Consider the following 24,313-nt stretch of genomic DNA (forward strand, 5'->3'; position numbering starts at 1 on the left):
TTTGAATACAACAATGACAATGAGAATTCCATGTGGCTACTAAATCCATTCACCTATGCAGAATTCAATATAGCACTTCAATCAAGAAAGGAATCTGCACCAGGATTAGATGACATTCCTTATATAATGTTTAAAAAGTTACATAAATCAGGTCAAATAGCTTTACTTAATATTTTTAACAAGTTATGGCTTTCTCAATGTATTCCAGAGAGTTGGAAGATTCAATGTATAATACCAATTTTGAAACAAGATAAACCTGAAGACGATTGCAATTCTTACAGACCTATATCACTGACTTCTTGCATAGGGAAATTGTTTGAAGTAATGCTTAAACTAAGATTGGACTATTTTGTAGAAACTAATAATTTATTACCAGGTTTTCAATATGGTTTCCGTAGAGGTAAAAGCGCAGCAGAGAGTATAACTTCATTTATGTATGATATGAAGAATTGTCAATTGTCTAGATCCACAGCAGTATGTATATTTTTGGATATAGAGGGGGCTTATGATAATGTGGACTTAAACCAGCTCATCAATTGTCTTTATGAAATTGGCATCCCTGGAAAAATGTTAAAATGGCTTTCAAATTTTTTTAATAATAGACAGTTTTATGTTAAGTACAATAATATACTCCATGGGATAAACCAAACTAGTAAAGGTCTTATGCAAGGTTCAGCATTGTCACCAATTTTGTATAATTTATACACCTCACAAATTGAAAATTTTTTATTAGGAGATGTTAAAATTTTACAATTTGCGGATGACTTGTTAATGTATAGTGTAAATAGAAATATAGAAATAGCTAAAAATACTATTAATTCTGCACTGTTCCAGTTGCAGTTTTATTATAAAAAATTGTTAAAATTAAATATCAATACTTCCAAAAGTTCATGTATGATTTTTGGCAGCCCAGTGGGGAATAACATCAAATATAATGGTACAGATATTCCATTTGTAAATCAAAAGAAATTTTTGGGTGTAATTATCGATAATAAATTAAAATTTGACAGACATATTAATTATATTAGCAAAAATGCGTTAAAAGGCATTAATTTATTGAGATGTTTGACTGGAACGTTTTGGGGCTCTGATCCTAAAGTCCTATCTCTATTATATAAAAGCATGGTCAGAAGTCACTTTGATTATAGTTTTCTTGCATATATGCAAGCCAATTCCACATTATTAAAAAAACTTGATGTTATTCAAAACATTGGCTTGCGCATAATAAGTGGGGCTATGCGCTCTACACCTGTTAATTCAATGGAAGTAGAGACTTGTATTCCTCCTTTAATTGTAAGACGTATATATTTAGCTGAAAGATTTTGTTTGAAAGCTCTATCATCGAGCTCTTCAATAGTGAACAAACTTTTGCTTCCAAATAGTCTACTAACTGTAACTAAATCTACAACTGAATCTTTACAAGCGACCGCAAATTCACTTTTGGCAGGTAAACAACCTACCATATCTATTATTATGACATATATGCATAATATTGCCACTAACATAAATGTTAGTAACGCCTGGCCCATGTACTCTTGCTCCTTTGAGAGCTTGATTATGAAAAATAAAATTCATTTGTTGAATATTACGTCAAACATAGACTTCCTTATGTTTATTGATAAAAATTGTAAATATTATTATAAGTTATATACAGATGGATCTAAAAATCAGCACTTTGTAAGTGCTGCTTTCTATGATCCACAAAAAAAATGTAATAAAGCGTTTAAGTTAAATTCTCGATGTAGTATTTTTACTGCGGAATCTTTTGCAATTTTAAAAGCAATTTCTTATATAAAAGATGAAATTTTACATAGTGTAAATAATTGTATTATAGTAACAGATTCAAAAAGTGTTCTTTTAGCTATTAACAATTTCAATTTTAGTTATAAGTCTTCATACATTATTTTTCAAATTAAAAATGTATTACTAGACATAAGAAAAACTGGAATGAACGTAGAATTTGTCTGGGTACCCTCCCACAGAGGTATAGCGGGCAATGAACTGGTTGATTCTGTAGCAAGACAAGGATTGTTTAATGAAGATTGTTCAGACAATATCAAAACTCCATTTACAGACTTTTATCATGAAGTGAAGAAGAGACAGAAATTGCTTTGGCATGAACTTTGGAAAGAAACTAGTAAAAGTAAAGGATGTTGGTACGCAGAGATACAAAATGAAATACCGGTGCAGCCATGGTATTACAAAATGAGTTGGGATTCAAGAAAATTCATATCAATAATAAACCGACTAAGGTTTGGTCACTGTTTAGTGCCAAGCCATTTATTCAAATTAAAAATTTATAAAGATAACAAATGCATGTACTGTAAAAAAGACGATGCAGATATCAATCACATAATTTTCAAGTGTTCAGCTTTTGGTATACAGAGAATAATATTAGCAAGTTCGATAGAGTTAGTAAAGGAAGAAAACGAAATTAAGTGTGATCCCCGCCACATTAAGGAATTGTTGAGGAACCATTTATTTTATAAGCCTGTTTTAGATTTCATTAGTAACACAATAGAAAAATTGTAAAATACAGTAGTAAATTTATATTTAGACGACGACTATGACGATAATTTTAAGTGCTATGTATTATTTTTAAGAAAAATTGTAATATTTAAAGCAGGGCCTATAAGGACTTGTATCCAAGGCCGTAAAATAAATTATAAAAAAAAAAAAAAAAAAAAAAACTACACTCAATACCCGGCTGCGTGACACGCGGCTGGCGAGCGTTATGCTAACACGGTTATTTACAAAGAACAATAAAACTATTTATTTACTTTTAGCAATGTTTTTTTTTTAATTCTTTATAAGTTAGCCCTTGACTACAATCTCACCTGATTTTAAGTGATGATGCAATCTAAGATGGAAGCAGGCTCATTTGTTAAGTGGAGGATGAAAATCCACACCCCTTTCGGTTTCTACACGACATCGTACCAGAACGCTAAATCGCATGGTACATCTTTGCCGCTGGAGTGGTAACTAGCCACGGCCGAAGCCTCCCACCAGCCAGACCTGGACCAATTAAGAAAACCTGAATTGCCCCGGCCGGATCGAACCCAGGACCTCCGTCTGCTGCGTCACGGGGGTCGATTGAGTATATATATGGCTTCGGATCACGGGGTAGGGCTATGAAACATTGAGCTATTTTTGACCGACTACAAAAAATGAGGAGGTTCTCAATTCGTCAAAATCCACTAAAATTTTTTTATCTTAATTAGACGGAAATTCATACATTTTTAGCTTTCCTACATTAACGTAACATTTTTCAAAAAAAGAACTTTATTTTCAATAAAGTCACAAATAACAAAGATATTTGTAATTTTGTATGAACGTCCATACAAATCTAACAATCATTATGATGAAGGTCAGATATTCCTGGCAGCGCCGCAAATATGAACCTTTAAATTCCTGTTACTTTTACAAAATTGCTTTACTATGTTTGCATTTTATGCATAATTACATACATTGCTGCTGTTCCGGATTAACACCCCTTTTTTTTTTTTTTTTTTTAACGTGGGGAAATCCTCATGGATACCTTCTCGCCACGGGGAGGCAAGACGGTTATGTCGGACTTCAACCGACTAAAACCCCACGGTGTTACGACTCGCCGCCTGATGACTGAGCCACGGGAACATTTCATAAACTACCGCAACCCAGCCAGCGGCACTCGTAATCGAGCTCTCCTGTTGTGTTATTGAAATCGCTTCGGGAACACTAAAAACGTCAACAACTCGAGGGTTTATGTCCAGTGGGCGACAGATTCCCCGTATCTGTCACCCGGAGGTCCTCGTTAAGGAGGCAAATGGCGGTCATGAGCGAGCCGCCTGCGTCCTGCTCTTCTACGGCGGATAGGATGACACTCCAAGTCAACCTCTCTTAACCTTTCCGCCGCTTCCTTCTGTGACATAACAATCTCACAGAAGGAGACTACAGCTTCCCAGGATTTGTCATTATTTGTCATGGCTTTTATGACGCCTGACAGAGAAAGGTCTTGACCGATTACAGCCACGAGTGCCTCGCGTGGCTCTACCCAATTGGGACATTCAGCTAGAGTATGCTGTGCGGTATCAGATGCACAGCCACACTCATGGCACTCCTCGGTAGGCTCTCTACCGGCCACCCTCCACAGGTATCTACCGAAGCAGCCGTGCCCCGAAAGAACCTGTGTAAGGTGGAAGGTGACTATTCCGTGCCTCCTTTGTATCCACTGTTGAAGTACAGGTCGAATAGCGTCAATAGTCGTTCGACCAGCACTTGGCGACATTAACCTTTCTTGCCACTGCTGAATAATTTTGGCGTGCGCGGTGCGCCTCCAATTGGTAACTGTTTGCGGGGAAACGTGTTCACCTCGTGATCGGGCATCCACCCTGCGCAGGTGTATCGACGCCAACACATCCGCAGGATTAACACCCCTGACTCAGTTATGAAACTTGACGATTAATTAGTTTGTGAAATCGTAAAGAAAACAAACAAACATATCCGCATTTATTTTATTAATTAGTATAGTTAATACAATTTTAATCTTTTTTAGTTTCTTATTAGAAATCTTTAATTGAGAAACTGAGTGGTATAGTCATAAACAAGTCACATAAAACTGATTTATAGTATGATAATTATTGTTTTTTTTAGTTTTATTGAATTTGCTCCTAATATATCTCTACTACTTCTATTACCTACTTTCATAATCATGCTAAAATGCATTCACCGATTTTTAGTATATTTGGTTTGACTTCATAGTCATAGTCTTTTTAATTAACTTTATTAGATTGGACGAGGTATGGCTTGTCGTGATAGCTCAGTGGATATGAACTCTGCGTCCAAATCCGGAGGGTGTGGGTTCGAATCCGGCCCGAGGCATGCACCTCCAACTTTTCAGTTGCGTGCATTTTAAGAAATTAAATATCACAAGTCTCAAACGGTGAAGGAAAAACATCGTGAGGAAACCCTACATACCAGAGAATTTTCCTAATTCTCTGCGTGTGTGAAGTCTGCCAATCCGCGTTGGGCGAACGTGGTGGATTATTGGCCTAACCCATCTCATTCTGAGAGGAGACTCGAGCTCAGAAGTGAGCCGAATATGGGTTGATAATGATGATGGCTCAGTAGTTAGCTTTGGCGGTGAGGCGCTACCACCTGAACGACGAGCCTCCAAATTGCTAGTTAATTGCTAAGAAAGCTAATTGATTGGACTTAATTATTGTTTGAGTAATAAACACATTCACGTACTTTCACATTTACAGTATGTATCATATAATTATACTAGGTTTACTTTTACTCGTATGATTCACATTTCCTGTTCGAGGGAACAAGAAGAGCAGGATTTTTATTTCCGATAGCCTTTTATACCTCTATTTATAAAATTACCGTACCTTAAAGATTTGTGTTTAAGGAAAGACTTACTCAACATAAAACAAATAAAAATATAATATGAGAGAAGCAAGACATCGCCTCCCAGATAAAAATCCGAGTGGGTACGGGCCTCGAAGCTATGCCTCCTTGCCCGGGTAAGGCGCGGGGATCTTGTTCCGCCGGTCATGTTCTTCTAGCCCCTCTTTTTTTTATTCTTTACAAGTTAGCCCTTGACTACAATCTCATTTGATGGTAAGTGATGATGCAGTCTAAGATGGTAACGGGCTAACTTGTTAGAAGGATGATAAAAATCCACACTCCTTTCGGTTACTACACAACATAGTACGGGAACGCTAAATCGCTCGGCGGTACGTCTTTGCGGGTGGTAACTAGCCACGGCCGAAGCCTCCCACCAGCCAGACCTGGACCAATTAAGAAAATCTCAATCTGACCAACTGAGCCCACGGAGGCAAAAATCCCTTTCCGGGAGGCCTTTCAGCCTAAGGGTAGATGTCAAATAATGTGTCCGGTAGAGTGCCCCACGCGGACTGCTATGCTATCAGTTATCACTGTCCTGCGCTGGGGCACATATGCGCTATGTGCGTCACCCATCTCGTCGCCATCTTCTTCGCCGTAAGCGTCTACGCCAGCAGATTCGTCACTAAGAGGACGCCCATTTGGCGGTCTCTCGCGGTGCGGTGCGATGTCGTGGAGGTGTTGGTATGTTAGATCCTGGACGAATTCTTCCACGATATGCGTCCTGGTGTCTCGGTGTATGACGTCATTCCTGACGTACCTCGGAGCTCCTGTGGCAAGTCACAAAATGCTATGCCTTGGTTTCGATTAGTACAGCAAGTCATAGTTGGCACTGTGCTTTTCTAAATCGCGCTAAAGATGTTTTCGCGCTAAAGATTGTATTGTACTTTTAGCGCTATTTCCTTTTCTGTTTTTCAACCGTGATAACTCAGTGGGTATGACGTTTGCATTAGATTCAAACGGCGTACGTTCGAACTCCACCAAGGGTATGCTACCTTCAGCTTTTCAGTTGTGTGCATTTAAAAAAAATCATTATCACGTGTCTCAAACAGTGAAAGTTGCTTCCAATTCGCATTGGGCCACCGTGGTGGATTATCAGCATAACCCCTCTCATTCTAAGAGGAGATTCGTGCTCGGCAGTGAGTCGCATAATGGGTTAATGATGATTTCTGTTTCAGATAAAGGCGCCGGCTTATTACATGGGCACCTCTACTCCCAGCACTCTGCCACGTGGGGGTTCTCTCATGAGAGCCTTTTCACCGGCGACTCCCGTGCCAGCTGATCGCGTGAAAACGCCAGGTACTTTTAAAAAAAAGAATGTTTGTCATATCTTTTCATTTTGATCAATATTCCCATCAGTGGCGTGCATAAGGTTGTCGGTCAGGGCATGCACTAGTAAGAAAATTAAGCAAACTTGAAATATCTTTATATAATAAACATTAAGAAGACAACTCTTTAGGTATGCAGTACTCTAATGCATGTGTGAAGTGTACGCCACTGATTTCCATCCACCTCCAAGTAGTCATAAAATACTTTGTTAGGAGTGGGTAAAACAATAGTCCAGCGTACTGGGATAGGACCACGACCTCTCGGTCATAAGTCTGGCCCCTTTATCATTGAGCTATTGAGGTTTGGACTATATATTCTAATATACAGGGTGTCCCGTAATTAATGGATAAAACGCAAATGGGAGCATCTAATTATCTAAAACTAATTTGAATAGTTTGTGGTGACCAAGTTATATTTTTTGTCGGATTTTTTTTGTATCTTGAATCAGTTTTTTTAATGTTGTAGCTGCTGTAATTAAGATTTTACAGATTTAATTTTTGTAAAATATTACGGATTAAATTTTACCAATGTATTCTGATACTATTTTTGTAAATAATTATTATTCAAATTAGTTTTAGATAATAATTAGGTGGTGTATCTACCATTTGCGTTTATCCATTAATTACGGGATAACCTGTATAGTCGTTACCTAAAATCCTTTTCACAAAACTGTATAACAGCCATTTTTAAAAATGTTTATCTGCAATCGTCGATGAGTTACCTAGACCGTTTTGATTTTTTTTTTAATTTCAATTTAATTACAATGAATATCAACGTATGGTATCAATGCGGATGATATCATATTTTAACGGCCCGCCATAGGAAATGGTCTTCCCCCTCATAGCATAGGTTATGGAGTTTAAGCTCACCACGCCGCTCCAAGTAAGCAATTTAGTACGTGGGCTTTGGAGTCATAGTGTTAAATTCTTTAACGACCATGACCATTTGATGAAATGCAAATGCTTATTAACGAGACCGTTGGATTAAAATGCTCTCCGAGGCACGTGGGTGTAACCACCACCACCAACTTCCCAATTTTGGACTGAGAATTCTGAAAATTTATTAAAAAAAAAGAAAATCTCAGCATTCCGATCGATGATTCAAGGACCTCTTGATCGGAATCCACAATAGCTTATCGCAGAACCAACGAGGAACTTTTTGTGAAAATAAAAAAAAAAACTTTTTCGATGGACTCCGTGGCGCAGTGTATTTACAATACGGAGGTCCTGGGTTCGATCCCCGGCTGGGTTTTCTTAATTGCTCCAGGTTTGACTAGTGGGCTTCGGCCGTGGATAGTTATCACGGCCAAGCGATTTACCGTTCCGGTATGATGTCTTGTAGAAACAGAAAAGGAGGATAGATTCATCCTCCTCCTAACAAGTTAACCAACTTCCATCTTAGATTGCACCATTACTTACCATCAGGTGAGATTGAAGTCAAGGGCAAGTCAACTTGTAAAGAATGAAAAAAAATCGCATCGTTCTTGTGCATCTGAAGGTAGAGGTTTTGGAGTGTCGTATTATCTGAGTGGGCATTGCCGCTTGATTATCCCAATTTTGGGGAAAATAAGTACCAAAATAAATCATAATTCAATGTTAATTAACGACGTTGCTAAGGAACTCACCGAATGCTCTCAGATAGACAGATAAAATGGCTGTTAATGGATCTATTTGTTATCTTATCAGCTTTGAGATTTGGGAAATTTGAAATTTTTAGGGCAAGCGTCCACAGAACCGCATCGTACGTGTCGAACGCATAGCATTGAACGTATTTTTAAATTTACGGTAAACTCGTGCGATCCGTACAATGCGGGTCAGTGGACATCAAATATGTATTGAATTAGTTAAGTGTGTATAGTTGTAAATGTTTTTATTGTGCTCCGTTTAGTTGAATCAAGACGCTTGCATAAACTATGTGTATAGGTTCACTCGCGCCATCAAAGCCAGTGCGCTCGTACTTGCCCGGGAGTGGTTCGGAGAGGTGTTTCCCCTCAATTTTCGCTGCGGCGGATTGCCCACGTGGTACCGATCAACTATACTCTATCCCCGGTAACCCCCGGCCTCCTCCTATCAACGTATTTTGTTTCGCTTCAATACTTGATTTGCTTGAAGCTTTTTATTGAAATCTCTTGGCAAGGAAGCACTCACAACGCGATTTCCTTCTTTTTACTTTTTGCGGAGCACCCATGTCAATTACTACGTACTACCTTGTAACAAAATCCAAACTATTCGTAACTAATAAAAATAATATAAGTCAATTGAATCAATCAGGTATTATTGTACCGATAGTTGTTTCAGTCAATGGTCTTATAGCGAAAAGCTTTGACCAACACCTTAAGAAGCTTTCACTTAACTGTTGGATCAAGCGTCGGATACAGAAGGCTTCTTGAGGAGGTTCCTCACTCTGGAGCCCTGACCACCGGTTGCTTGGACACTCAAATGTCCCGCAGCGGGAGGGTTGATTTTTTTTATAATTCATATTTTATTTTTATATCAACATTGTTAAAAATTTAAAAAAGGACTAATAAATATATGTCATATTATCTTCCAATCAACTGATTGGAAGATAATATGTGTTTTTGTATTCGGGAGATTTCAGATGTTTATTCTATTTATAAAAATGTTTTAATGAATTTCGATGAAATTTGGCACTCTATTATGATATGACTTAGGTAACACAAAGGATTATTTTTATCAAAGTGTACCTCGTGTAGGTATGGATCATATTACCTTTGGTTATCGCTTGACCTTTCACTGGTCGCGACGGATTTTCGCTACCACGAGCACGATATCTTTACGCTTCGTCGGAGAAGATAGGGAAAATACGGGTATGTCTACTATTGTATATGTATTATTTGTGAACTAAAATAGGTTCACAAATAATCTCAAATAGGTTAAAAAAATGCGATGATATATCAAATATAACAAATAATGTATATGCAAATGCAAATTCAAGAAAGCGCCATCACAAAAGGCTTTTCATTTTGTGATTTTTGACTAAAAATTTGTCAAATACCGTCAAACGATCGCTCCCTAGATGTAACTTCGTGACATTTTCTTTTCTGAACTCAGGTTATTTAGGTGAGTTTAGCTTTGAGTCAAAAAGACATAAAAGAAGATAAAGCTATAGCATAATTCTGTAGGTATGTCATGTGTCATGACATGTGTTGTGTCATGGAAATGGCTTACTTGTCATAGTTCTGACTTAGCGTAGTAAATTATTTGATCTTTCAGCTATCCAAGCCATATAGTATGTATCCAGCTATAAGTTAAGTCTTTGAATGATGGAGTCATTAACTCAAGACTTTTTAAGACTGCACTTACCTATGAGGTTACATGAAAAAGTAATCAGGTATCTTTATTAAGGGTTAAATATTTGAAATGTCTAGTGGTTTTTAAACCACGGAATGCTCCACATAAGTTAGGGTGTAACGTCTTATAATGTCCTCTGCACAGCATATTTGCTGATGGAGATGAGATCCTCATTTCCTTACATCTTTAGGACCTTGAATCCAACCACAGTAAATAGGCCGAAGGATTGATTTAACTCTACGGTAGATAAAATCCGTCTCATTTGATCCATGCGATACGTACGATGCAGATCAGTGGACGCCTACGTTTAGTCAACAAACACCATCATGTCCTCTGTTTCTTTGAGCTGAAGTATCCACCTCATCATCTTCTGATGATTTTAGAGACATGTTTCTTCTCCGACTCTGCTCGCCGCTGCTATGTCAACAGTGTTTTGTTATTGAGCATACCGCAAAGTCACAGTCAAAAAGAAACATTAAGCTTAACATAATTTCGCTCACGCTATTGGATGTATTTCCACTTAAAGAAAATCAAACATTTATCTTTACAAACTGCTATACATTTATACCGATTGCCTTTAATATTTTAGTAAATCGTACAAATGGCTTTGCTTCCGGCTATCTGGGTTGTGTAAAATGTTTTTAATACTCTTTGTATGCTATACTTACAATAACTACACATGCGTTTTCTTCTTTTTTCTTTTTCTATCTATGCTAAAACTATTATATTTATGTAATAATTAATCCTTTCAGTGTCTCCCTTTTGATGTTAATTGTACATATTTATGTAAAATGTGTATAGATAACCATAGTGTCCAAATATGTATTAGTGGCATACTCTTGGAATGCCATTACGTATTCATTCAAAGAATAAGTTTTAAAGATACAATTATATATTATAATATATTAAGATGGAAATATAAAATTCCAATAGAAGTGTTAGTTAGACTGTATTTCTATACATTAGTATGTGAGCAACAAACAAACTCATACATGAATTTATTAAAAAAAATTATTATCTACAATCTGTATCTATAATAATAAACTTCTATACTAATATTATAAATGTTAAAGTAAGTCTGTCTGTCTTTTCACGACTGAACCGATCAAGATGAATTTTAATATAACGGTAAAGTCAAAAAGGATTCAGCTTCTTATAAATAATTGGTTGTCTGTAAACCGACTTGGTTTACTGATGATAGTTGAACGTGACAACGTCATAAGAAAATACTGATGGAATGGGTGCATTTTTGTAAAGAAAATGTTAGTAATTCTAAAAGACTGTTTAATAATCTTCATAGACCAGAATATACCTACTATATTTCTTGTAAACCTTAGAGCGAGAGATGACGTCATCTTTTTTTGAGTGTGCAGCCGGCTCCATCGAATTATAAGACATTGTCATGACAAAAATTCGAGTTTGAGTTTGTTATGCTTTTACGCCTGAAATATTTAACCGATCATTATAAAATATTGCATGCACATTGTCAGCGATACTTAAAAGGATAAAGCTATCTATTTTTGAAAACAGTACAATTTCACAAGTACTCGTATTCAAAAATGATTTTTAGACGGGCTGTCATAAACTCAATTTTGAAAATCTGCATTACCACGTGTATAAATACTAAATTTTAGATATTAGCATCCATCTATGCCCTCTTTCGCACGAGAGTTTTTTTAACGGAAGTTAAAAAAGCTTTCAAATACAACATGCATTCCCAAGTATATGATTACACGACAGTGTTTTTAAATCACGACGCCTTTTTTTGAGCAGTATTGTATTTTCAATTTTGAGCGTTGGAAATAAACCTTTAATTATCTTCATACTATATTTAAACGCTTTTTTAACGTCGTTAAAAAACTCTCGTGCGAATGAGGGCTAAAGGTTTTCGACACACAGCAGGCTGAACGAGACAACGTGACGCACGCTGGCGTGAGTTATAGAGTTGAAAAGTACTAGTTAAAAAAACATACATACAGCCGAACGTAGAACCTCCTCCTTTTTGGAAGTCGGTTAAAAATAGAGCACGTCACACATCGTCACGCCAAGCGAAACGCCTCTGTAGGATTCTATATTATCTCGCAGAACTCCGCGGTTTCATCCGCGTAATTTCGATTGTTATTACAATATGGCAGCAAATAATAAACTATAGCCTATGTTACTACCTTATAATGTAGTTTTCCAATTTTTTCAAATCGGTTCAGTAGTTTTGAGTTTGTTCGTTACATACATAAATACAAATTTTTCTTCTTTATAATATTAGTGTAGAAAATATCTGTAATCTTAGTAGGTATTACAATGAGGTAAAGTTTGTGATTTTATAGAAGTAATCTCGGAATTCAATTTGAAATCGATTATCAAAATTCTTTTACCAATAGAAAGCCGCGTTATTTGTGAGTATCATTTATATATATTTTTATTCCCGTATTCCCACAAAAAACAGGAACTATGCGTTAGTCGTAGTAGTCTAGTACATTACAGCTTATCAACTTGCGCCAGAGTCGCGTCCAATCAGCTGTATGTCGAAAGCTTTAGGATTTGAGTACTAGACGTATATATATTATATACATAACAGTGACGTATGATATTAATATTATATAATGTGCATACATATTTGCTTTGCACAGCTCATTCAGGCGACGGCTATATGTCATCTCCGGAGAGAGCTGCGCCTCGAGTGTCCTACGAAGATCCGTATTATACCCAATTCCTGGGCCCGGCAGCTGGTAGAGGTCCAATCGCACCCGTCATCGACGAAGAAGCAAAGTAATGACGTCTATTACTATTACGAGTATAATATATTATTTACTAAAAACATACATTACTATATTTTGTGGTAAGTGAGAATTTTATTAAAAAATCAGTTAAAGATCACAAACATCTTGAAAAATTAAAACCACTCGACAGGACTTGAATTTGCGTATGAGGTGAAAAATGTCAAATACCACGGATATGTAATGGTTGTGATCTCCTGAACATAGTCCTTAGTTTGAAGGCATTTTGGGCATTTTCTTTTTAAAATTAATTAAGGAATTTTTCTACAGCGACACTGTCATCATTGATGACACTTACCAGATGTACGGCATCAACCCCATTACAACACCGCCTCGGCCCATGCCCCGGCCGCAGTACGACGCCAGGTATAATAAACCTTTTGAATTACAGATCACATGTCAGTGCCAGCTCAAAACAAAACAATGGTCTATCAGTTTTTATTATTTAATGATGAAATAAAATATTGTATATACTAATGTTAATATACGTTGAATACTTCAGCTAACAAGATTCATTACCAAAATAATATTTCATCATTTTGCTTGGCGGTATTGTGGCCACAATCCTTAGGTTTGCTACGCGATTTAAAAAAAAATCTGGCGAAATTGTTATAATTGCAGAATGTTATCTGAAATGTGTTAGATATTAATAGATGTATTTATAGGCTGGGTGCCCCTGTGGATGATATGCAACGCCTTCGCGTAGAAAAAATGGAGCGACAACTCGCAAATCTTACAGGGCTTGTTCAAAAAGCCCTCCAGGTCCCTGGATCAGCTCCGCCTCCTGTCACTCCCAGGGAGGACTATCAGGCTTACCCTTCTACATCTAGGGGCACTTCTCAGGGTAAGAATTTCACAAAAATTAAACCTATACTTTCTCTACAAGGAAGCCGACAAAGTAGCGAAGAGAACTGAGACGTCACCGTTTTAGGGATACGCAACATTTTGTTTTTTTTACTAATTTATCGTTATATAACATCTCATCAGTTCTCAGCAAATTTCCTACTTGTGTACGATTCATATGCTATAATATAAATACTTATGTGTAGATTTACAACTACTATTATTTACATTATATATATATTTATTTATATATATAGCTACCCATTCCCGTGAGTTTAGTTTTGTGTACGTCCATGTGCCAAACTTCCAATTATGTGTGTGTTAGTCTCAAGGCTTTCTGTATAAGGCTTGGTTCGTTAATGTGGCTTGCGTTTTCCTACATCCAGATGCCGCGCGATTTGCCAGCAACGAGAGACCTCCCAAATTAGGGAGGGACAGATTTCGTAAGTGTGATTAAACGCGGCCAAATGAAAAACATTGCTAATGCATTGCTAATGTTACGTTTTTTACTCGAAATAATATTTTTGTAGGCAGTATGTACTCGTATGTTGGCATATTCACTTGTTATTTTATTTGTGACAGAGAAGATAGTCCTGTCAAATACGTGAAATGTGTGCGCAATACGCTAATGAAGGAACCAAACCGCAAATTATGGTCACCACAACATTCTATTAAGCATGACAGTAAATGTGTATTCCTAATAGTGAGCTTCTTCCGCACCTTGGAATGTGGACAGGGAAAGTGTCGCTTTCTCTCTATCAATAACATATGCACTGTGTATAATGAGTAGTGTATATGTCATATCAATTCGGGAAAATTTCCATTAAACATAGTTCCGCATTCGCAATGCATTTTGCATTCTCCATACATTATCGCCGAATGCTTGCTTGCTGAGTCGTGTGGATTGATCATTTTCGGTATTTCTAACAGTGTACGAGATTCAACCATGGCATCGCCAGCGCCATTGTTTATATCAAATTCATGCACTTTATAAATATGTATATCTTTTCAGCCATAAATTGCATATAATTATATACATCTACGACTGTAGTTAATTAACGTTGTCTGTCTTGTTAATGTGCTAATTGAGCTTCAAAACATATATCGCATTAGATATCTTATGTAGATAATATAGCTACAAATTAACTTCGGTATATAAATTTTTACCCGATAAAACCAAGTTCCTGTACAAATTTTTACTAAAGGAAATTGAAACTCAACCGCATGTTTGCCATACATTCCTTGAATAATGAAATAATAATTTCAAAACAGAAATTTTCAAATCATAATATTTTTCCTTATAATCAGTTCATTCATCAACATTATTCACGACTTTATCAAATTCATTAAAAAATAAGCTTCAAGTAATTATTTCATTGCATTACTACTATATCACGTAGGTATTTTTTCTAAAATAATCAATAAACAATTAAAAAAAATGCTTTCACTCTCGTTTATAATAAATTCACACCCAAATGTACCTAAGTAATTTTTAATCGGCACTATAAAAAAACATGCAAGTGATAAATTTATTTTTCCAAATTATTTGCACCAAACACAGACACCTAAAGACAATCTTTACATTTATCAAGTGCATCCAATCGTCTTGTGATCGCTCACAGTTCATAGTTAATATAAGAAGAAAATTCAATATTTGTGATTACAGAAAAATCGGTTTCTTTTGAGAAATCCGTATCATTTAGTGATGACCCACCAGACATGAATTCTCCAAAACAGCACTCGCCACAGCACTCAGGTATGGATATGGTCTACAATTATTAAAATATATAATATTGCAAGTTAGATTTGGTTCTGTAGAGTTTAGTATAGCGGGAATCCTTCGGTCCGTGTTCAAATTGCAGTTTTCTATAAAATAAATCTTTGGTGATGGTTGTTAACAATGATATGACAAGCTACACTAACCAATCCCACATCTTAAAGTAATTTGTACCTTTAAATAGTCAACAACGAAACATTTATAAGCATTCAAATGTAATGTTCAACTTGGATTTTATTGCCAATATATACATATCATCGTTTTTAATGGCTTACATATTTTTGTTTGAGGTCGTTATAGGGCTTCATGTTAGACGAAGAATTAAAAATATCACTTTTTGTTTGAAAACGTACATCAATCACAAAGAAATATCATACTATTCAATTCTTCAATTCAATGTAAGAATATCTATCAATTTCATTTATATACTCATATAATAATATTATCAAAGTTATAGATTCATGGCCTCATTCCATATTATTATGATTGTGTCGCACAGTTAATATCTTAAAAACCAAGAATGAAATTATTGGACGTTCTTAGTAAGTTATGTACACAGACATTATGCATATACAGGGCCACTGATAACGTATAGCGATGCCTTAAAGTGGTGATAATAGGGATCATAAGTTATCAAATTGAATTGGGGTAGACCAAAAAATCTTACCTCGAAGGGGTAGTTTTGGGGTAAAAAAAAACTTTTTTTGAAATTGGTACATTTCTGCCCCATGTAGAGCAAACTACCCCTTTGAGGTAAGACTTTTTGATATACTTTAAAAAATTTGATAGCTAATGATCCGTCCTATCACCCTATAAAGAAAATACGTAGCAATCTATTGCAAAATAAAATTTTAAACAAAAAAAAAACAGTATGTTTTAAAAATTACGATTTTTCACATATTCCCGTTTAAGTCCATTTACTCAGCCATTTTTCAACATATTTAAGTTTTTAATAACTCGTTGGATAGCTAATAAGGCACAGTTGTTTTTAAACTGATATGCTGATAAAGCTGCTAGGTATTTTTCAAAATTTTTGGATTCTCTAAGTAATCATTTAAGAACAGTACAATTTTTGTATTATTATTTTGTACTATGTTATGTACAACCTATAATCACAAAAAATAACTAAATACGTAAGTTTTATTTTATAACTCTTTTTTTCGAACCTGTACTAAGGATACTAGGGATCGCTATACGTTTTCAGTGACCCTCTAACGTGTATATGTAGGAGCTGTCATCGAAAGAGAATTTAAAAAAAGAAACAGAAATACCTTGAGGAACTAGCAATGATTTTACTTCCAAATCATTAAATCGTTTCTTTCTTTTAAAATCATTGCAAAAGTTCCTTTGATTAAATTTTTACTATCATATTGTTTAAGTTTTTTTACAGCGACTGCTCCGTAAAAATATAGTCTTGTGGAATATTTTAAATATATATTCAAAAGATAACCAATAAATATTAAAGTTTACGTTTTATTGCTTTACAATTTTGTAATTAATGTGCCTAATATATATTTGTAAATAATTCAACATTCATTACAAATTTGTGATGGCAACGAACTTTAATGTCCATCTATTGTATTCATTCTTCGTTATGAAACTCTTAGTCATAATTCTCTTTTCTCTTTGCGTAGTTAAGATCATAACCATATTCATAATTCTTGTATTTGATTTCTTTCCGCTTACTTCTTTGCCATAACAAGCTGATACAAAACCAACAAAACCGGCAATCAAGTCATCGACATTGCCGAGGACTTCATCACAAGGTAACTTTTTGAAATCCGTTTACATTCATGTTAATAATAATTATATTTATGAATATTCTTAAGATGCTTTTATTTCAGTTCTAAAGCTATGGTAGCTGTTATAAAATTTTACTACTGATATTAATTATTATGATTTATTTTGGGAGTCAGAAATGAATTACTAAATAATGGATTTCAAAAATATAAAGTTTGGTAATCTAGAAACACCTTAGAATTTGCTTCTAAGCTACCTTAGATAATGCCAGATTATACGTGATTAATATATATATAATATATATACTTGTATATGTGAATAAATAGGTACTTAACAGAGACATCGGTGGTGGTAATATAATTGGTCGAATCTCTGTCTATTATTTTTAATTCATCATTTAATTATTGTTTCGTTTTAGAGCGCGATCGTCTTAAACCGGCCCCTCCACCCAAGCCGGCTGGTCTAGCTGGGCAACAAATGACACTGGCGCCACAAAAGAATTACTCAATTAACGTGACTCCTGATTATTTCAATCAACTACGTATTCTTCAGAAGCAAAGCCGCGATCTGCGCATCGAGGTATCTATGTTTAATTGTGTACTAAGCATTGCGAGTTATATTTTTAATTAAAACAAAAAAACATATATATTAATAATGGCGAATTGAATATGGCGATTGCGAAATGGCGTTGCTTGGTAATCCCTGTATATATGAGTACGGTATATTTTCAACAGACACGCAACCTACGCCGTTCAACTTTGTCTCATTCTATCCAAATGAGGCAAATGATGGCCGATACCATCCTCAAGATAGGTGCTATTGCAGCTACCTTCACTGAAGAAACTCCAGATTCGGTATGTTAATTTTTTTTTAAATTCTTTGCAAGTTAGCCCTTGACTACAATCTCATCTGATGGTAAGTGACGATGCAATCTAAGATGACATCGGGCTAACTTGTTAGGAGGAGGAAGAAAAAACCCCTTTTGGTTTCTACACGACGTCGTACCGGAACGCTAAATCGCGTGGCGGTACGTCTTTGTCGGTAAGGTGGTAACTAGCCACGGCCAAAGCCTCCCACCAGCCAGACCTGGACCAATTAAGAAAACCTCAATCGGTCCAGCCGGGGATCGAACCCAGGACCTCCGTCTTGTAAGTCCACTGCGCATACCACTGCGCCGTCAAACATATGATTTGTAAATAATTGTATTTACTCATATTCTCATATCTCATTGTTTAAAACGGACCTTTACTTTGTAGCGATTGGCACGTGAAGAAGAGATCTACCGCCAAGACATGCTGCTTTTGGAGAATGACCTGTACGAGCTCGAAGCTACCGTGGAGCGCTTGCGCGGTCAAGCAGCAAACAGGTGACATTATACCTTAGCTAGTTTGTTGATGACACTCCCGTGATATGCGGGCGACGGGGGGAACGGACTGCGCGGGTATCAAGTCGTGCAAGCGGGGCATCGCAACTGTTACTATTGAATTTTCCAAGTAATAATTACTTTTATTTTTGAACCTATATGTACCTAATTATAATAATATAAATTACTCTTATTGCACTAATTGTATCTATAGTAGGTGTATTGGAAATTTGCTAGTACTTAAGTAACAATTTAATGAATTTGACAATTGGTTACAATAATAATCAATAAACAATCAAGTGTAAAAAGTAGTAGGTCTCATATCTTCCTTATACACTACCTAACTTCCTTTTTTAAATTACTAATACCTTCAAAACTTGTTATGTGAGTTTGAATGTGAGTTGAATTTAAAAATTCTTTATATTTGTAAACTCCTAGGGAGACACGAGTCAACATGGCCGACATTGAGCGCATTGCTATGGTGCTATCAAAGAGCAGTAAGACTGTTGCTGATTGGAAGTTGAAATTCCCGATTCTGCAGCAAACTATGAAAGCCAAGCTTGCCGCTGAATTGGAGAAGGTAAGCAAAATCAAAATTTAAAGAATCATAGATTTTAGTAATATACTGGATGCTCAAGAGTATTTCCCATAACTCTAGGTTTATATTCTTCAAGGAAAATTAATTATAAATATCTAAGGAACATGATTGTGTTCTAAAATTAATATTTTCGGATTAAAAAATATTTCTTTTGTAAATAGATCCCTTATATCGCATCCTTATAATATAACCTAGCCAAACTTATTCATTGTTAAATATAATGAAGTAGCTTACTTACGAGTGAAGTGCGGAGTGTCAGTTGCAGTATCTCGTCGATATCGACAGTCTTACCACTACGATTACGTATTTTAAAATGCAAGAATTGATAAAGGCTGATGTGTTGCATGGATAGTCGGAATTATTTGAATTACTTAGTATGAAAACATGAAAAGTTTTTTTGTTAAAAAAAAAGTTATGCAGTTCGACTCTAAGTGGCCTTGTCAACACCATGAAGTTATGGTAAATACTCTGCAACACCCTGTATAATTATTAGTTACTATACCTACCAACTTTTCAGTTGTGTGCATTTTAAGAACTTAAATATCACGTGTCTCAAACGGTGAAGGAAAACATCGTGAGGAAACCTGCATACCAGAGAATTTCTTATTTCTCTGTGTGTGTGAAATCTGCCAATCCGCATTGGGCCAGCGTGGTGGAGTATTGGCCTAACCCCTCTCATTCTGAGAGGAGACTCGAGCTCAGCAGTGAGCCGTATATGGGTTGATAACGACGATATCTAGGCAAATCGTTTAGCAATTACACAGAACATAAAGTGCAACAACCGTAACGATTAATGTATCTTGGTATTCCACTAGGTGGTCCGCAAAGAAAAGCTGTTGGAAGAAGAGCCGGAACGTTTGGAGCTGGCTCTACGCCGTTGTAAGAAACTCACCGGAACACTGGTGACCTTGAAGAGGTAACATAATTGCCAAATTCAATATTACATTTCAAAAATTGTTAAAATTTATTTCTTGTATTCTATTAACTAATCCATTCGGTTTTCACTCATATCACACAGGTAGAGACTAAATATAACTAATAGAAAAATACCATCCATAAAAAACACATCAATATTAAAAGTAGAAGTAGAAAACAAACAGAGTTTATGTCAATAGACTGACTATACCTTTACCTGCATTGTCTGAAATTTTGTCTGCAGTCGCCTTCCGCTTATATCTTCCTGGGATATCAAATTAAGATTGCTTTGCTACAGTTATCAAGGATATCGGCTATCCAAAGCCATATAAATTTGATAGCTACATATAAGCTTTATCAAAGTACTTCCTCCTATCTTTTATAAACATTAACTATTGTTAGGTTGCCCAACATTAATTAATGTTATTATCAAACATGTAAGTTCAATAACTTTCTTTTGCTTATATGGGGTGGCTGTTTTCTGCCCCCCTATATATAAGCATAGCAAAAAACAAACTAGTCATACTATAGTGTTCATAAAGTCATAAGAATCTTCATTATTTCTTTTATTGATAGTATTGCTATTAGGATGCCTATAATCTTGTCAACGTTACATAATTTTAAATTTTATTTAACGTTTTTCTCGCCATTTATCATGTTCATATTACATCCAAAAAGTAAAACCAAAAGCCTTTTTTTTGAAAAAATAAAAAATGTTTTTCCTTTTTATTTAAAACCTGCTGGATGAAAAGATTTGCTAAATGTAACCTCAAGTTTCTTATATTGTACTAAAAGTATCAATATTTTTTCATTTACATTTACTACATATATTATAGTTAAGAGGTAAAATTATCTTTGATTTTTGAATTTATAATGAAAATGTAGGTTGGCTTGCGTGCAAGAGCAACGCTTGCCATGTAACGAAGGCCGTGATTCCCCGACCTCGTCTCAAAGCTCGGCTACTGGAGGACTCTCCTCTGAGGAATACAACTCGGAGAACGCTTGCGTTGCTCCGAACGCAAACAAGGTAACACAGAAAATATATAACTACTATAATGATATAATACTGCAACAACTAGCGAAGAAAGTTTACAGTACCTATTCGTGAAATAATAGTATTAAACGTTTAAAATATACTGTAGATTAGTACCTTTCAAATTTTGCATCTAATCACGATCAGGTTTATTTATAAGGTAAAGGTATTTTAGAAAAAAAAATAGTGAATTTTCTTCCTATTAACATGACAATTTAAAAAGTTATATTTAAGTTTTAACCATATTGTTCGTGAAGGTCAAGCTAACAGCACATTTGAATGAACCAGTTACCAAGCTGTATTCGAATTGTCTTAACAATTGCAGGTTTGCCACGAGTTTAAAATTTGCATTTTTTTCCCACACTTCGTTTGTTTTGCGGAGTGTTCTTTTCTTAGTTATTATATTTATATTTACGTTAACCCTAGTAGCTTTTAGATTAGCTTGTATTATGCCACCTAATATGTATAATTGCATATATTTTACTTCTATAACACTGAACGCCTTTTTGTTATGTGATTCCATTAAATTATTTACTATTGTATGTATTTTAATTCTATAAGATAAATGTAGCAGTATACATAGACGTCTTTCCTGGTCGCTTCTTTTTAGTTTTGGCGAGCTTATCTTTACTCCTCCTATTACAATATGTTAAACGATTTTGTATTAAGAAATGATGGGTAGTTGGTTGTTATTTACTTGTGTATTCTGACCATAATGTTGATTCGGCTAAAAATTATTAGTTTATTAATGATACAGTTTAGATGTATCGTCAGTAAACTGATATGAAATTTGTATAATATATCAAAATTTAAGCCAGCAAGTTACAGCAAAATTAGACTGGCGTCATTCTCTATCACGGTTTTATTGTTGTGTTCTTCTTCTTCTTCAAAATCGATCCGGTTTTTGTGCGAATTTAAAGAACTCTAAACTGTCCGCTAAACGTGATAAAGACTATAATTTTTCCGCAAGTTTTCACGCTACTTAACACTGTACTTTGTTCCTTTTTATCAGCAAAAACACAGTGGACACAAAACGTCGCAAGGCGCTTTCCGTCCTTTCGCGGCAAACGTAAAGCGAATCTAAACATTTTGCGATTTATAGTTAAAACATTAAATTAGAACTGGATCATTTTTTTAAGGCTACAAACTAGACTAATATGTTACCGATGAAGGTAAACAAAATAAATACTCCAATAAGAGGAAAATAATGGATTGCAATCCAATACAGTACTTTCACGAATACACTGTAATATGTGTACATCTTTTTCATCGATATCTGTCTACTTTACTTAATTAAAATTTTGCAGAGAACATGTAAGGATTATTGACGCATATTATAATTGCCAGCAAATTTACAAAATTACCTTATAATAATTACCATTCCACCATCAGGTCAGCCTATGTAAGATTAATAAGTTACACATAACGCAAGGTAAACATCTCGAGTCAAGGTTCAATAATTCAAATTTTTAAATCAAACTACTTTTGAAATCATTTTTGTAGTTAGCTAGTTGTAGTTAGAAATGTTCAGATAGTTTTCTTGTTCTTGTTACGTTCGTCAAAGCAGACGTGGTGATCACTTAAGTTTGGCTATAATTCGAGAGCGATGCCGAGCGATATAGAGCAAGATCCCAATGCAACAAGTTGCAACAACAAGACACAAGTCATTTTCTCAAAGATGAAACCTTGGATTTTCAGTAGCGTTTTATGTGCTTTGAATACCAGCGTCTTTGTGGAGACTTCCTCTGTGATACCTGACTGGCATCAGGTGAGAAAGGTAACTAAAAAGGGTCACGTAACTTAAATTCACATGGCTGATTTTTATATTTATTTAAAAGAATAATTGTCTGAAGCAGTATCAAAAATGTCAGACACTTTTCATTGTCCAGTACTTTTTCTTCAAACAAACAAAAAACGAATAATGGTTATGTCTTATCTGTATAATGCATCTGTATAATATAAAAAATACACTGTATTTAAGTAAAGGAGCAGTTTTCGTCAATATTTGCATAATATTATGAAAGTTTTCATAAAATTACTATATGAATATAACAAAAATGGAAACACACTTAAAAAACAAATGTAAATTTGCAATATACGTACAGTAAAATTGAAACAATACTTTTTATTATAGTATAAACATTTTGATCAAAAGACGAAAGACAAGATTAAAATTGTCATGAGCTTATTAGTTTGTTAACTTCTCTCAACTATCACTACCAAGCCATTTGAATTTAGGTAAATTAATGGACAAAACACCAATAATAGTAAGAGTAAGTATTAAAAACTTCGCAGCCGTGACAGAGCGTGACGTCCACCAAAACTACAGAATACGACAGTTTTTAAATTATTTTGCACAAACCCTGCAACCAACGCACTATCCATAAACGTTGCATTTTTATTCCTCGCTTCAGGAAAACAATGCCAATTTTAATAAATACAATATATTATTATTTATTACAACGCCGAAGAAATGATTTTGTACCTGCCTTCAGTATTCTGTTACGATTGATATTGTACAAGTCAGTCAATTATATATCAATATGAAAGATTCATAAAATTTATTATATCAAATTAATTTATTGAAACGTGATAATTTTTGGTCTTAGTATTTAAAATAAAAATGTATATCCGCACTAAATGGTAGAGTTCCTGGCGCTTAGAGCCTGGTGTTACGTGTAGTTATTATCATACTCAATATCAAAAATCCTCATACAATATATCTGAACTGACCTTTGGCATTTAATTCTCTTTAGGATTCGTGACAACGTCTTATAATTCGATGGAGCCGGCTGCACACTCGAAAATGATGACGTCATGCGTCGTTCCCTCGCTCTAGGGTTGCCAACTTTTTTTACAAGAAATAAAGTATATTCTGGTCTATAAAGATTATTAAACAGTATTTTAGAAAAAGAACATTTTCTTTTGAAAAATGCAATCATTCCATCAGTATTTTTTATGACGTTGTCACGTTCAACTATAGTCAGTAAACCGACTTGACAGACAACCGATTTTTTTCACCTAAGGGATCAGTCTCAAAAAGTAAATCAACGTCATCAGAATTACAATAGTTAGTTAAGCTATCGTAAGTTTATTTTAACTTAATGATATAACTCAAATAATAAAAGGTCAAATCTATAATTTTATTAAATTTACTTATAGCATACCCCTATATTGTACATTGTTGTAAATAACACTATTTAACTAACAGCAATACATATTATATTGTAATACGAGTATAT

At 35.0% G+C, this 24,313-nt stretch overlaps 1 protein-coding gene across 10 annotated transcripts in view; it reads left to right on the forward strand.

Annotated features, from left to right (window-relative positions):
• The window catches only part of LOC112042895 (coiled-coil domain-containing protein AGAP005037), a 233,015-nt gene that overhangs the window by 197,879 nt on the left and 10,823 nt on the right, over positions 1–24,313 (forward strand). For 6 of the 10 annotated variants that reach the window (XM_052890793.1, XM_052890795.1, XM_052890799.1 and 3 more), the window contains 14 exons: positions 6,567–6,687; positions 8,640–8,738; positions 12,656–12,794; positions 13,073–13,168; positions 13,468–13,646; positions 14,032–14,088; positions 15,312–15,401; positions 17,126–17,188; positions 17,581–17,741; positions 17,897–18,016; positions 18,419–18,528; positions 18,964–19,105; positions 19,939–20,039; positions 20,924–21,065. In XM_052890793.1, the coding sequence (XP_052746753.1) occupies positions 6,567–6,687; positions 8,640–8,738; positions 12,656–12,794; positions 13,073–13,168; positions 13,468–13,646; positions 14,032–14,088; positions 15,312–15,401; positions 17,126–17,188; positions 17,581–17,741; positions 17,897–18,016; positions 18,419–18,528; positions 18,964–19,105; positions 19,939–20,039; positions 20,924–21,065 (1,620 nt within the window). The remainder of the gene's footprint in view (positions 1–6,566; positions 6,688–8,639; positions 8,739–12,655; positions 12,795–13,072; positions 13,169–13,467; positions 13,647–14,031; positions 14,089–15,311; positions 15,402–17,125; positions 17,189–17,580; positions 17,742–17,896; positions 18,017–18,418; positions 18,529–18,963; positions 19,106–19,938; positions 20,040–20,923; positions 21,066–24,313) is intronic. The other 4 variants (XM_052890798.1, XM_052890797.1, XM_024078085.2 and 1 more) reach the window with 4 other exon arrangements.

Source organism: Bicyclus anynana, chromosome Z (assembly GCF_947172395.1).
Source record: "Bicyclus anynana chromosome Z, ilBicAnyn1.1, whole genome shotgun sequence".
Taxonomy (NCBI): domain Eukaryota; kingdom Metazoa; phylum Arthropoda; class Insecta; order Lepidoptera; family Nymphalidae; genus Bicyclus; species Bicyclus anynana.